Raw genomic sequence first — 16,467 nt, 5'->3', positions numbered from 1 at the left:
TTTTTAAACACAATCAACCCACGCAATTTCGTTAAATTAAATTTATTTGTTAGTGTAAATTGTTGTTGTTTGTTTTAATCAGTGTCATCAATTTTAATTACACTCATTTTTTTGCTGTTGTTGTTGTTGTAACAACCATCAGCTGCTCTAAACTGTAATTAAAAGTTTGTTTACCTTTTTTTTGCTGTTGCTGTTATTACAAAAGCTAACTGGCTCTCTTAAGAAAAAAATTTTGAGCGTAAAAAATTTAGAAAAATTACAAAAACCTCTAAAAATATAAAAAATTTTAACAAAAACAAAAAAAAAAAAATTATAAACAAATAATTAAACAACTGCCATTTTTAGTGAAAACAAAAATTTAATTAAAGAAAACCATCAATAAATTCTTAAAAAAAAACACCTTCAAAAGCTTTAAAGCTTCTTTCTGTGAGTGCTTTTTTTAATTTCTGTGTCTTGTCTGCTTAATAAAAAGCCTTCAAAATTCTTGATAAAGTGGCCTCAATAGGCGCCAACACGCTTAATTTCACTGATTTAGGGAGCCCCTACGAGGGGCCTCCCAGTACACCACAATCCGGCATGGATGCACCGGATGCTCCTCATACACCCAAATATATGGATGGTGGTTCGACTACAAGCATAACACCCGGCGCTGGTTCAGGCGGTGGTGGTGCCAGCGGTCCCACCGGTGGTAATATACCGGGTAAATCGGCTTTTGTCGAACTGCAACAGCATGCTGCCGCTGGGTAAGTTTTAAAAGAAGAAAACTCTTCAATTTCTTTTTCTAAAGTATTTGTGTGTTTAAGTGTTAATCGGTTGGGTTCGAGACAAACTTGACAATGAAGTATTATCGGTATTAATTGTGGAACTATGTATATTTCTTGGAACTTTGTTGTGCTTTCAAAGTACTTTGTTAGGACTGAAATAATAGAATTCATAGTCGAGTTTAATCTTTAATTTCAGGGAAGAAAATTAGACAAATTTGTCAGTTACGGAAGGAAATTATAAAAAAATAGAAATTTTACTGTTTGAAGGATAGAAACTTGAATCCTCTAACTTCTGAAGGGAAAATGTTGTCCTCTAAAAGATGTTCAACTTTAGCTTGAGTGAGTTGACTTCTTATAGGATTGAGAATTAACTTAAGTTCGGAAAATGGCGGTTCACATATAGATGTCGAATAGATAGTAGATTTCATTTTTTGCATTTGTTTTGATCTAAGGATCGAAATTTACACTCTTTTTCACCAGAAAGTGCTTTAAACTCACATTCAATTTCTACCTTTTTTATTTCTTTCTGAGTTATAGGGCTTTGTATTTTCAGATTACACAAACATCAGGGTTCTAAAATTAATGAAAAGGGTTTCCAAAACTTCTATAAACTCATGAAACATTACGATGTTTGGATTTTAAATCCAAATTTCTGGATGAAGCTTGCTGATGAATGATACAATGAAGAGCAAATATAACGAAGTCGTTTCTTAACATTAGATTTGCACCATCAGTGCTCAAAGACTTTTTCAATTTAAAGTAAGCATTGTCATGCAACATCTTTGAAAGCATGACAATGCTTAAACCTAGAAACAAGCTACAATATAGGACCTTTCTCTTTATATAGAGACCTTTCTCTTTACACAACTAACACTTGTGTCGTCGGTTTTAGATTTTTGTGAATCGAAATTTTCTATTTCAATTCAAAATCAGACATTTCTCTACATCTTCGGTGATATGGACATATTCACCGTAGAATGCTTGAACAAATCTGTTTTTATATGGTATTTTGTGCGCCCACACCGTTCACTGGTGTATAGGCCATCCGACGGAATCCGTAGATAAAGAAAAGGGATCCAAACTCTTTTTATAAAGCAATTAAGCTTTAGTACTTCTTTGTTGAGTTCAAAATCAATCGGTTAAAGGTTTTCTTCTGTATAGCTCTTCGGGAAGTAAATAAAGCTTTCGATAATGAACAAAAACATTTTAAATATATAATTTAACGGATTATGTTCAAAGGAATTAGGGATGCCACTCAAATTGATTTAGCTAAGTGGTAAGTCCGCAAGTCCAAAACCAAGTCTTATCTCTTTTTCAAGTAAAAAGAACCGATAACAAGGAAACCTGCTACACCATCTGACGAATTTAGTTTACAGGAATTAAGGAGTGTCACTCGATTCAAATAATTCAATTAATCAGATACGTCTCGTTCAAGTAAAAAGAACCGATAAGAGAAAGCTTCTGCATCGCTTAGTATGTAGTTGTCTCCTACGGAATCTAATAATGAATTGTGAATTTCAAATGAATTACTTCTAGTATTAAACCATTTAGGATTTTAAGCCGAATTTCAATAATTTAATTTTGTTTTATCTTTTTCACAATATTACTTTTTGTTGTTCTTTAAAAGCGGAAGTTTTTAATAAATTTCAATAATAAAAACAAAATATGGAAAAAAATATATTTTACTTCCATATTGCACAAGTATTTTTAATACACTTTCAATTTTCCATTTACACTTGAGTATGGTATGACGAGCTAAGAAAAAAAAGTAAAAAATAATTCCCATTCCTCTTGTAATGAAAACTATAGGTAAAACTATTGGTATTTTTCATATGATTCTGATACCTATCTATGGAATCAAACTTTTTGTACTATTTCTGAATGTAACTGCTATATTTTACAGCAGAAATGTGAATTTGTTTTATTCGGTAGGTTAATGGTTAGTGTTCAAGACTGACAGATTGGTGGTGGTGGCTTCGATTTCCATCTGAGACATTGGTTAAGGAGCGCACAATAGTTCCGATAAAGGCCTAGGCCTTCTCAAACTAACTTACTAAGGAGTGAGTTCGAACTTGATTTGTACTGTATCGAATTAGTTTTCTTTTGGGTCTAATTCTGATCAAAAAGTCCTTTTGATTAAAAATTTATTGTAAAGATATTGGTAATCGAAAGCTCGTTGTTAAAGTGTTAAGTTATTCTTTATTATTATATTATTGTTATTCTTTTATAACTACTACTGCTGCAGATAAACACTTTAAAAACAATTAATTTTATGTTTATTTTTTTGTTACCATTCAGACGGAAATATTGTTTATGAATTGAGGAACTTAGTTCTAAAACTTTTTAAATTAAGTTAAAAATTTTAAACTACTAAATGAAAGGTGTAGATAGAACAACGCTAAACTTTTCTAATAAATAAAATACTATTTAAATATTTATTAAAAAAAAAAACAACAGCTTCCTACTTTTAAACTACATATAAGCTTTTATTTCGTCTTTGATAAGAGTTTAACAACTTTACCACTTTTTGAAATATAGAACAAAGCTTAAAGCCGTTAATTTAAGGATTTAGGAAAAATAAGTATTAAGTGATAAAATCTTGAATTATAAAGTGACATTTCCACATGAAATTTTATTGTTCCTTTCTAACTGAGCCTATTGTGGTATGTCTGTCTGTCTGTCTGCCTATAATTTTTCATTTTTTTACATCAAACTGGTGCTTGTAAGGATTTGGGAAAATTAGTTATTAAGTGATAAAATCTCGAAATATAAAGCAGCATTTTTGTATAAAATTTTATGGAAAATTATTAACTGAGCATATTTGAGAATGTCTGTCCATCTGTCTATAATTTACCCATTTCTGTCAAGCTGCAGAATGTTAATTTTTGTTCTATAAAAGTTTAAAAAATTAATAAGAATTTGTTGTTGTAAAGATTCTACTGGGGACAGCGCGGATCCAAGTTGGGGAAAGGGAAATTACTCTCTCCCCCTCACTAAATAAGTTAGAAACGATATCCTTCTAAACACTTGGGCTGGATCCGCGCCTGACTGCGCGGCTGATAGTTCTTTCCTAGTGAAAAAAGTTGGCTTCGCATACGGGTCTTAATGGAGAGAAGATCTAATTGAGATTCCTGTCTCATTTAGATTTCATTTAATTTAAATCTGAATAAAGCTTGTATACGGCTTTTAGCTCAGAGAAGATCTAATTGAGATTTTTATCTGAATTGAAATCGATTTCTTCCTCTGTCGAAATTTTGGATCTTGATTTGAGATGCGCTTAATTCAAATCTCATCTCTTTAGGTTAAGATGGTATTGGGTCTCGTAGTTTTAAGTTTGATTTTACCAGAGGCTCTGTTACTTCATCCATGAATTGCTTTGAATTCAGATCTCACCTCTTGTTCAGAGAAGATCTAATTAAAATTCCTATATCAATGGAAATCGATTTCTTCTTTTCCCGAAATCTTGAACCGTGATTTGAGATTCCCTAAATTTCGAATCTCATATCGTTTTGAATGTGATCCTCCATTAGTTGGTAGTATGTCTCGTGGTTTTAAGATTGATTGTTAGCAGAGGCTCTGTCACTAAATCAATGATATGAATTGCTTTGAATTCGAATCTCGCCTCTAAAGGTTAAGATAGTGATCTTCTGTTAGTGGTTAGCGTTCTCGAGGTTGTGAGTTAGATTCCCACCAGAGACTTTGGTAAAGAAGAGTATAGAAGACCCCACAGTGGTTCTGTTAAGCGGACAGAAGATCTAATTAAAGTTCCTATTTCAATCGAAATCAATTCCTACCTCAGTCGAAATCCTGGACCTTGATTTGTGATGCGCTAAATTCGAATCTCATCTCTTTAAATTAAGATAGTGATCCTCCGATAGTTGGTGGTTGGTCTCGAGTTTATAAAGTGGTCATGTTCAGCCGAGAGAACATCTAATTGAGATTCTTATCTTAATCAAAATCGATTCGACCTCAGTTGAAATCTTGAACTTGATTTGAGATGCGTTCAAAACAAATCTCATCTCTTTAGGTTAAGATAGTGATCCTCCTTTAGTTGGTAGTGGGTCACGAGGTTTTAAGTTTGATACCTACTAGACACTCTGCCACTTAATCAATGATTTCAATTGCTTTGAGTTCAAAAATCATCTCTTTAGATTAGATGCTCTAGTCCATGGCTCTCGAGGTTGTGAGTTGGATTCCCACCAGAAACTCTAATAAAGAAGAGAATTTTAGACTAAATAGTGGTCTTGTACAGATATTTTGAGTTAGATTCCCACTAGTCTCTAGTGGTAAAGGAGAACATAGAAGATCTTGGTGTATTTCTATGGATTTGATTTAAATCTAACTGAATAAAAATATAAAAAAAACATATTGTTAGAGGTTGTCCTTCCATTTTGAAGGCAAATGTTGGAACGTTTACCTAACAGGAAGAAAAATGTGGGAAAAGAGATCAACAATAAAGTCTCCAGCTAAGAATAATTATAAAGAGAATACCAGAGAGAGTTTTTCTCATTTTAATCTCTAAGAAAAGCTTTAGAAAACAAGTAGAGACTAAAGAGGGAAGAGCTAGCAGTTTGCCAGCCAAGACAAGAAAGTGTAAAAAAGATCAATAAATCAGTTAGATCCGAAAAGTCTCCACTACTGAACAATTGCGAAGAGAATAACTGAGAAAGCTTTTCTCATGCAAATATTAATGTTAAAGAAAAGCTTTAGAAAAGAACTATAGAGATTGGGTCTGGGAGTAAGTAGTTTGCATAAGAAAAGAACTAGAGACTAGAGAGGGTAGAACTAGCGGTTTGCCGGCCTAGACTACAAAATGAAAAAGAGATTAACAATGAAGTGTTAGTTAGATGTTCTCATTGAACATTGGATAAATCGGTTAAATCCGAAAAGTCTCCAGTTTAGAACAATTGCAAAGAGAATAACTGAGAAAGCTTTTCTCATGCAAATATTAAAGTTTAAGAAAAGCTTTAGAAAAGAATTGGAGAGATTAGGTCTGGGAGTTATTAGTTCGTAGTTTGGGAATAACTAGCAGTTTGCCAGTTAAGTCTAGAAAGTTAAGAAGAAATCATCAATAAAGTTTGAATATTGTATAAATCGGTTAAAGCCAAAAAGTCTCCAGGTTAAACTACTTATAAAGAGAATAACTGAGAGAGTTTTTCTCATGCAAATATTAATGTTAAAGAAAAGCTTTAGAAAAGAACTAGAGAGATAAGGTTTGTGATTAGATCGCCTAAGAGATCAAAGAAATGATTGACTAATTTCCTTCGTGAAGAACTAACAGTTAGCCGATTTAGGCTAGAATTTGATTTTCGCATAAAGAAAGATGTCTTTGCTATTTCAAGTTTAATCCATTTTTATACCAAAAAATTTACATTTTTATTTTTATAACTTTCTCGTTCTAACTTGTCATTAACATGTTCTTTTTTTACAATATTTACATAGAGCAAAAAAAATTTATAAAGAATTTCTAAAACCATTTTGTTGCATCAATCATAGACCAAAAAAATAATAAAAAAAATATTTGCTGGTTTAACAACAAAGTAAAAAAGTTTAGCATGCAATTTAAACATTTTACATTTTACTATTAAACTAAATAATATTTACCTTTACAAGCATTTGATAAATAATTTTTGCTACAAAGTTCTTTTTTTCCTTACTAGCCCATAGTGTTTAAGCCAGCGTGCAGGAGAGTATAATTATAAGTGTGTAGTAGTGAGTGTCACCATATATTTCATAGTGACTTATTGGTATAATTTTTATATGTCTGTCTTTTCTAAAACTGTCAACTGACATGACTGACAGTTTTCTGTTTTTGTAGTAAAAGTTGGCAAAAAAAACTGCAATAAAAAAAAACGTAATGAAATAATGAAAGAAACATGAAACATTTTACACTTTTACTATTTCAGTTTTAAAGACGTTGTCTAAAATTGTCTATTCATTTCTTAAATGTTATTGTGTCTTCTCTATATAATAATAAAGTCATGGTAGTTGAAGTTGTTGTTGTGGTGGAGTTTTTTTTTCTTTTTAGTTTTTTATTTTCTTCATAGAGAAGGATTATAAGGAAAAGTGTTATAAATTTTTTTTATTTCCTTCTTTTTTTTTTGTAACTAAAAATGGTTAAATTATGACAGCTTGATGATAATCATTAGTACATAGTTAGATTTTAAGTTCGTTTTTTTTTTACGAAATGGTTTCAATTCTGAATATTTGTGCTTTTTTTTTATTTGTTTAAAAAGATTTTGTATAAAGCAAGTTCCTTTAAGTGGCAGTAAATTGTTTCTTTTTTTCTTTATATTATGAAAACTATTTGTTCAAATTTGCTTTTGGAATTTTAGTTTTAAAAGCTTTAAAAGTTCCGTTTAGCTTTTTTTGTAGCTAGCTTTGCAAAAACTTGCTAATTTGTTAAGATTTTCCTTAAAAGTAATTTAAAAAGTTGTTGTTTAAAGGATAGAGTATTTTTGTTCTATTGTTTCTATTGAAAACTTTTAAAAGTTTTTTTTTTTAAAACAAGCTTCAAGTGTCACTGTTACAAAAAGAGAGCTTTTTCCTTTAAAATATTTAAAAAACCTTCAACTTCACTTAAAGCATCACTGTTACAAAAAGAACTTTTAAATTGACAAACAATTTTCTTTAAGAGCTTTCAAAAACATTTAACTTTAGATATCATAAAAATGCTTTTTAATTGACTTAATTTTTGTTATTTGAAGCTTCTATAGAAAGTACTTTTTAATTGACTTAAAATTTGTTACTTGAGGCTGCTGCTTTCATATTTTTCCCTTAAAAGCTTTTAAAAACTATCAACTTCCTTAAGCCATTACAATTCCCTTTAGCCATTACAAAAATAGCTTTTTAATTGATTTAATATTTGTTACTTGAAACTTGTGCTTTTATTTTTCTTGTTTAAAAGCTTTTTAAAGCTTAAACTAAAACATCACTGTTCCATAATTAGTTTTACTCTTGACTTAAGACTTTCGACTTAACACTGCTCATCTAGTTTTTAGTCTAGTTTAAGAAAGCTCTCACTCTCTCTCTTTCTCTTATAAGTAGTTAGAAAAAAGTCTAAACAACTTCGAATAGCTCTAGAGCAGCTTGGGATTTTATCACTGTTCGAAACTTTAAACTTTTTATTAAACTTACATATTTTGGAAAAAAAGCTTTTCTAAGTCATACAATTCAACAAGTCTCTTTTTAAACTCAAAAGGTTTATTATAGAAAATTAAAGAAGTTTAAGTCACTTTGTCTTGTTTTGGGGAATCTCAGCTTAAAATCTACTTTTAAAATATTCTTTATTAGACTTAAGGCCGACTTAGAAAGCTTTTTTCAAATTTGCAGAAGGTAAAAGCTGTAGTTTAGTTTTAATAACTTTTCTAAATTTATTATTTAGAAAAACTTTTTCAAATCATTGTGTCTTAGTTCAGAGAGTTCAAAAAAGAAAGCTGTGAGTTCAGAAGGTTCATATTTGTATATAGCCAATAATTAAAAGCTATCAAAAAGCGACGATCTTTCGTTTTAAACTGAAAAGCTTTATAGTAAATAGTTAACAAAGTTTAGGCTAGACAATGTTGCTCTGAGTTAGTCTGAGCTTTAAATTTACTTTTGAAAATTGTTTATTAAACCTAAGCCCAACTTAGAAAGCTTTTCATATATGAAAAGAAAAGCTTTTCGAAATCAATGTTTCTTAGTTCAGCGAAAAAAAAGCGACAACCTCTCATTTAAAACACAAAAGCTTTCTTTATAAAGAATTAATAAAGTTTTAGCAATTTTGTGTTGTCGTTCAAAAGGCCCATTTATTATAGCTTTTATACATAAAAGCTTTATTATAAATAGTTAAAAGTAAACTCTGACTTAATCTAAAGCAACTTGAGTTTTAACTAACTTTTGTAAATCATAATTTTTTAAAAAGCTTGTCTGTCCTCTATGTATGAAAGAGTTGAATGCCGAAGTTTTGAACATTTTAAAATATTCTTTATTAGGCCGATTGATTAAAGCTTTTAAGCTTTCGCAAATCAATAAACAATAGATCAGAAACTCCAACAAAGAATGTGAAGACACTAGGAAGATAAAGGTATCGTGAGTCATATAAAACAATCAAAGCTCTAAATAACAAACAATTTCAAGATCAATTAAGTATCACTACTTTGTAAGCTCTCTGTAAGCAGTAGTGGTAATAACATAAATAATTTATTATTTTATATTTGTAATGTACAAATTTATTATCAAATAATAAACGGAAAAACGCCATATTTTCTATAAAATAAAGTTTTTCAATAATAAAAAAAAAAAATATTTTTTCGCACTAACGCACATTTTGCGGTTTTAAACAAAACAACATAAAACCAACATGAACGAAACATGTGCGGTTTAAAGAAAATAAAAAAAAAAAATATGGCGTGTTTGGAAAACTACAAAAAAACTAAAAAAACACAAACATATGTTGGCTATATATAAACTAACATATATTGAAAATAAAATCTTAGGTAATACACACTTACACCTTCTCTAGCCTTAAGCTTTTACAAACATACATACATATGTATATGTATAGGGCATATATATGCGTTTGTATTTTGTGGTTTACCACTTCCGTTTCCGTTTCCGTGTTTAACTAACAGTCAAGAAACATAACAGTTGTGTGGTCAATACAAAAAAAAAACATAGAAACAAATATGACAAACAATAGTTTTTTTAATAATAATATTTTATAAATTTTTAAAATATAATTTGTTAAAAAAAAGAAAACACCTTTTTTTTTGTTGTATTCCCCTTAAAAACAGGACATTTTGTAGAATTTTCTATAAAATATTTTATAAATATTTAAGTTTAATTTTAGCTTTTTTTGTTGTTGTTTTATACAGTGTTACAATAATATTTTATCTAACACTTGTTATATAAATGATTTATAAAATATTTATAATTTTTTTTAATTGTTTCTCTACGATTTAGTGTGAGAACTAAAGATTTAGAACACAAGTGTTTTTGTTGCTTTAAAGTTAATGAAAATAAAGCTAACTAAATAAAAAGCTTTTGAAGTTTATTATTCTTTTTTGAGTCATGAAAAGCTATCCAGTCTTTGGTTTTATGTGATTAGCTTTAGAAGAGCTTTTATTGTTTCTTTACGATTTAGTGTGAGAACTAAAGATTTAAAACACAAGTGTTTTTGTTGCTTTAAAGTAATTTAATAAAGCTTATAAAAACGTCAACTAACACAAAAGCTATTAAGTTAGCTTTTGAAGTTTATCATACTTTTTTGATCGTCAAAGTTCTCAAGAGGCATAAAAAGCTTTCCAGTTCTTGGGTTTATACAAGTGTTTTATGTGAGTAGCTTTAAAAGCTTTTGAAAGCTTTAGAATAAAGCTAATGACAGTTTTAGTGGTAGTGTTTTAGTTTATCTGCCTGCAATACGATGATTTTGATTACCATAAGCGGCTCTGGTTAGGTAACGTAAAACATGTTCAACAATGGTTTTACCAAATGTTGAAGGAAATCGTTATTACCCAAGAATCTTAAGAAAAATACTATAGCTTTTTTATTTAAGGTTTTTGTTACTCTCATTTCCATAAAATAATCTTGATTCAACTCTTTATTAAAATTACTACAAAATTACTGCATACCAGGGTAATGAAGGCGGTAAGGTATGCGTACAATACAATAAGCTCTAAAGGGTACTGTTTTATGCGTTAAGCTTTAAAAGCTTTAAAGTTAAAACGAAAGTTTAAGATGCCTTCGATAGATTTGAAGGTAAAGTTCTAGTCTGTCCATCCGTGGGTCTTTGGTTTGATTACCTCCAAGGAATCTGGTTAAGAAGCTCACAATAAGTCCAACCATGGGCTTATCAAAGTAATTTTTGGTTGAAGATATCTTTATTACCTAAGAATCTTAAGGAAAATAAAAATAGCTTTCCTTATTTAAGGTTTTTGTAGCTCTCATTACATAAAACATTCATGATTCAACTCTTTATTAAATAACTTTAACATTACTGCTTACCAGGGTAATGCTGGTGGTAAGGTAATGCATATTAAACATTAAACTTGCGTACAATACAATAAGCTCTCAATGGAACTGTTTTTACGCGTTTAGCTTTAAGAGCTTTAGAGTTACAACGAAAGTTTGAGTTGTCTTTGGTAGATTTGAAGTTAAAGTTTTAGTCTGTCCGTACGTAGGTCCTAATTTCGACTACCAACAGAGGCTCTGGTTAAGCAACGTACAACAGGTCCAACAATGTCCTTACCAAAGTAATCTACCTAGTAAGGTATCCTTATTACCCTACAATCTTAAGGAAAATACAAAAGCTTTTATCATTCGATGTTTTTAATACTCTCACTTCTACAAAACAATCATGATTCAACTTTTGAACTTACCAGGGTAATGCAGACGGTAAGATAAGCATTGGAATTGCTTATAATAGAAAAAGCTTTCAATTAAAGCTTTTTTTTGTGTTGCTATAATCTAGCAAGCTTTAAGGAGAATGAAAAAAGCTTTCTTGTGTATTTTAACTATTGTTAAGCAAATGTTATTTATTGTTTTAGACTTAACTATTTTATAGTTATTTCATTTTAAATATTTTAATTTTTTGTTGTTGTTAACATTTATGTTAACTTTTTATTGTTGTTTTTTTTTTGGTATTATTATTGTTGCTCATAACTCCAGCAATACAAATATATTTTGTTACAATAAAAAAAAACCATTTAAACACGCAAACTTCTAGTTTTTCTTTTTAACTTCTTTTTTTAACTATTTTTGTTTGTTGCTTTTGTTTAAAACTAAAAATTCTTTATATTTAATCATATTTTCTATATCTTTTCTTTTTTTAGTTACGGCGGCATACGCAGTAGTTATCAACATTTTGCTCCACAAGGTGGTCAAGATTCTGGTTTTCCCAGTCCACGCAGTGCTTTAGGTTATCCATTCCCGCCCATGCATCAAAATACCTATTCAGGTTATCATTTAGGCAGTTATGCGCCGCCCTGTGCAAGTCCACCAAAGGATGGTAAGTTTTTTTTCTTAAATTTATTATTAGGTTAAGGGTAATTATTTATGAAAAACCATGAAAGTCATTAAAGTCTAAAGATCTTTTTTTTCATAATAGAAAACAAAAGCTTTAGAAAAGTGCTGCTAAGTAAGCAATGATTTAAGTACTTCTAAATGCCTTTTTTTAAAGAAGTTTCTTTTTAAGAAAAAAAATGGAAAAATTTCTCATTTAATCTTAAAACAATCAATCAATTATGTTAGTAAAACAAAATTTTAGATTTTTATCTCTCTTTAAAAAAGGATCTTAAATATGTCATTAAGTTTTATGATTGATTACATTATCAAAATGTATGAAAAAATTCTCAAACACTTATCTTAAGGCTCATCTTTCAATCTAGTGTTTAGGGCACCCTCATATACATATCTTTTTTTCTCCAAATTATCTTCTCATTCTTACAATTTTTTTTCAATAAAATTAAAAAAAAAAAAAAAAACTTTATTGAATTAAATAATCACTTGGCAGAATATGTTTGTTTGAAAAATAAAATTGTTTAATATGATAAACAACAGCTCCTACTACACTTCACAAGTTCACAAACCAACAACCACTTAAGAAAGTCTTCTTTTCATTTGCTAAAGCTTTACAGTTTGAGCAAGTGCTTAAAGGTAGACAATGAAAGACAGACAGACACACAGATGGACAGACATGCGGACATCTAGAGGTTTTAAGCTTTTCTTTTTTCATTCTTATAAATGATCTTCTTTAGCTGTAGCTTCTTTTCCCAATTGATACACATATTCGTTTAACAAATTTCGCATACAAAATGTGTATTAGTTAAATGAATTTGTTTAAGATGTTTTTTTTAGCAACTCACACTTGTATGATACTCCATATAAGGAAATTTTTAGTTTTTTCTTATGTAAACCCAGCAAAAAATTTATTATGAAATGAAAGTAGAAAGAAAAGATTCTTATAGTAAGGACTATAGAATTGTCTTCAGTCTAGACTATAGAATATATTATAGTCTAAATTATAGAACAGACTATAGGCTGAACTATAGACTAGGCCACAGTCTCCAATCTTGACTATAGAACAGTCTATAGTCTTGAATATAGAACAGTCTATAGAACAGTTTATAGTTTTGACTATAGAACAATCTATAGTCTTGAATATAGAACAGTCTATTGTCTTGACTATAGAACAGTTTATAGTCTTGACTATAGAACTGTCTATAGTCTTGTCTATAGAACTGTGTATATCCTTGTCTATAGAACTGTGTATAGCCTTGACTATAGAACTATCTATAGTCTTGTCTATAGAACTGTGTATAGTCTTGTCTATAGAATTGTGTATAGCCTCGACTATAGAACTATCTATAGTCTTGACTATAGAACTGTCTATAGTCTTGACTATAGAACTGTTTATAGTCTTGACTATACAACAGTCTATAGCCTTGACTATAGAACTATCTATAGTCTTGACTATAGAACAGTCTATAGTCTTGACTATAGAACAGTCTATAGTCTTGACTATACAATAGTCTATAGTCTTGACTATAGAACAGTCTATAGTCTTGACTATACAACAGTCTATAGCCTTGACTATAGATCTGTCTATAGTTTTGACTATAGAACAGTCTATAGTGTTGAGTATAGAACTGTCTATAGTCTTAACTATAGAACAGTCTATAGTCTTGACTATAGAACTATCTATAGTTTTGAATATAGAACTGTCTATAGTCTTGACTATAGAACTGTCTATAGTCTTGACTATAGAACTGTCTATAGTCTTGACTATAGAACTGTCTATAGTCTTGACTATAGAACTGTCTATAGTCTTGACTATAGAACTGTCTATAGTCTTGACTATAGAACTATCTATAGCCTTGACTATAGAACTATCTATAGTCTTGACTATAGAACTGTCTATAGTCTTGACTATAGAACTATCTATAGTCAAGACTATAGAACTGTCTATAGTCATGACTATAGAACTGTCTATAGTCAAGACTATAGAACTGTCTATAGTCAAGACTATAGAACTGTCTATAGTCAAGACTATAGAACTGTCTATAGTCAAGACTATAGAACTTTCTACAGTCAAGACTATAGAACTTTCTATAGTCAAGACTATAGAACTGTCTAAAGTCTTGACTATAGAACTATCTATAGTCTTGACTATAGAACTGTCTATAGTCTTGACAATAGAACTGTCTATAGTCTTGGCAATAGAACTGTTTATAGTCTTGTCTATAAAACTGTCTTTAGTCTTGACTATAGAACTGTCTATAGTCTTGTCTGTAGAACTGTCTATAGTTTTGTCTGTGGAACTGTCTATAGTCTTAATTATAGAAATGTTATAGTCTTGACTATAGAACTATTTATAGTATTGACTATAGAACTGCAGATAGTCTTCGATATAGAACAGTCTTGACTATAAAACTGTCTATAATCTTGACTATAGAACTGTTTTTAGTTTTGACTATAGGACTGTCTTTAATCTTTAGAATGTATTGTTTTCTAGAATATTATATAGTCTGGACTTTACCACAATTCACTGGGTTTATCTTTTCAAATACACTCTCTTTAAAATCTGTAAAAATGTTCCCCCAACAAAAGAATGAATTGTATTTGAAAAAAAAGTTAAATAACAATTGTATAACTTTGTTGGTTTATTCGTATATGTGATTTATTATGGATTTTAAATGATTTTTATTGTGGCCAAATTCACACTTGTCTAGAGCTCTTGTAAACTGTGTTATCAAGGGTCCTTAAGCAAAGCAGCAACGACGGTGATGATCGTGATGACGATGACAACAAAAAACAAATAAATAAAAAAGTGCTTCCTCATGCTTTGAGTTTATAACAGAAATGTTGTTTTTATATTCATTGATCTTTTAATTTTAAACACAACAATATTGTGTGTTAATAATTGGTCTTTAACACAGCAGCAGCAGCAGCACAAACAACAGCAAACATCACACTCATTTGTGTTGACAACTCCCTGCTGAGCGGTTTGAATAAACGATTAAAATAAGGGGTTAAGTTTTTTGATTTAGATAAAAAAACATTTATAAGGATGAACATATGTAATTCTGTTATATTCTTTGCCAACAAACTCTGATTACCCCTAATGTTTGAAAATAGTTGTAAATATTGTAAATTTGACATCATATTTCTTCTAAAATATAAATAAAGTAGCATTCGTTATAATTGACAAGTGTCGGTGTAAACATGATGTTTTATTTCGCTATTTTACTTAAACAAAAAAAAAACGTAATAAATATTCAAATATAAAAAACACCTACAAAAACTTTTTTAATATTTATTTATGCATTAAAAACAATTCATTAATTCTCTATTGACGTTTTAAATGTCATGTCAATTTGAAATGTGTTTTTATTACATTTTGAAGAAAAAAAAAAAAAAATCTCAAAAAATCTATACATAGAAATAAAATTGAAAATCAGTGCAAAAATTGTGTTTTTTTGTATTGTTTTATGTCTGAAATTCCATACAATTGTATTGAAATGCATAGAAAAAAAATGTGATTTCTATTGCAAAAATAATAAACAAAAAACAATTTCAATTTGAATTCAAGTACTTTGTTTAGCATCAAGGTTAAAGCTTTGTATTTTGTCAAGCATGTGAACCGTCACATCATCTAAAAACGGGAAAGATTTTTTTGTATAAAAAGTTTTGGGATTTTTATTTTGCAAAAAAAAAAAATCTAAAACCACTGAAGCAGAACGTTTTCGACACAAAATAAATAGCAAAAAGTACATAAAAAAATCATTTAATTATGTCATCAAAAAGCAGATGAGTAATGCAGAAGGGTGTAAAATGAGCTTAATTAAGTTATAAAGAAAGCTTAAAGCTTTATATAATCAAAAGAAAAGCAATGTGTTTCTGAAACAAACCATTTAAGGCTTTCAAATTATATTTTAAACATGATTTTTATAAGAAAAACTTTAAGCTTTTTGATTTTATATGTCTATAACATGTAAAGCTTTTAAAACCTTAAAAATTATAAAAAAAGTTTATTGTCTATTTGAAAACTAATTAACAAAAGCTTAAGGCATTCATTTGCTAAAAAAGCTGGGATATGAGTAATCGCAAACATGTTAACTTTAAAGGCAGCTTAAAGTTTTACAAATGTAGTAGTAAATGCATCATTTTAAGAACTTTTACTTTAAGCTTTACAGTTTATTTAACGAAAGCCGAAAGCTTTGTATAATCTGTAAAAAAAGCAATGAGCTTTTAAAACGATCTGTTTCAAATATGATTTTAATAATGAAAACTTAAGATAAAAGCTTTACAAGATAAAAGCTTTACAAGTTTTTTAGCAAAAACTTGTAAAGCTTTTATCTCCTTAACAATTATTACAGCGGATTAATAATCATTAAAAACTAAATAATAAAAGCTTAAAGCAATATATGTGAGTCATAATAAGAAGCTAAAATAAGTTTTATTAACTTTAAGGAAAGCTTAAATCTCTTTAAAATATTGTTTTTTTTTCGAAATCCAAGACCTAAAATAAATCACTTTAAGGACTTTTACTTTTATTGTTTTAAAAACGATTTGAAGTGGTAAACTTTAAGCTTTCTGATTGTATCACTAAAAGCTTTTACAAAACATTTTACAGATATAGTTTGAGATGTGTTTAAGGCTAAAAGCTTTTAGGCATTATTATAGTTGTATGCTTCTATAAAGCTTTAAACTATATAGAATTCTT

The 16,467-nt window shown here is 29.2% G+C and overlaps 1 protein-coding gene across 6 annotated transcripts in view; it reads left to right on the top strand.

Annotated features, from left to right (window-relative positions):
• Positions 1-324: 324 nt before the first annotated feature.
• Positions 325-16,467, top strand: part of LOC111684067 (homeotic protein distal-less) — a 73,627-nt gene continuing 57,484 nt past the window's right edge. For all 6 annotated transcript variants that reach the window (XM_046954757.1, XM_046954758.1, XM_046954756.1 and 3 more), the window contains exons 1-2: positions 325-743; positions 11,576-11,751. In XM_046954757.1, coding sequence (XP_046810713.1) covers positions 577-743; positions 11,576-11,751 — 343 coding nt within the window. In that variant the 5' untranslated portion in view covers positions 325-576. The remainder of the gene's footprint in view (positions 744-11,575; positions 11,752-16,467) is intronic.

The sequence above is a fragment of the Lucilia cuprina genome, chromosome 6, assembly GCF_022045245.1.
Source record: "Lucilia cuprina isolate Lc7/37 chromosome 6, ASM2204524v1, whole genome shotgun sequence".
Lineage (NCBI taxonomy): Eukaryota > Metazoa > Arthropoda > Insecta > Diptera > Calliphoridae > Lucilia > Lucilia cuprina.
This window is presented reverse-complemented; position numbering and strand designations above follow the sequence as displayed.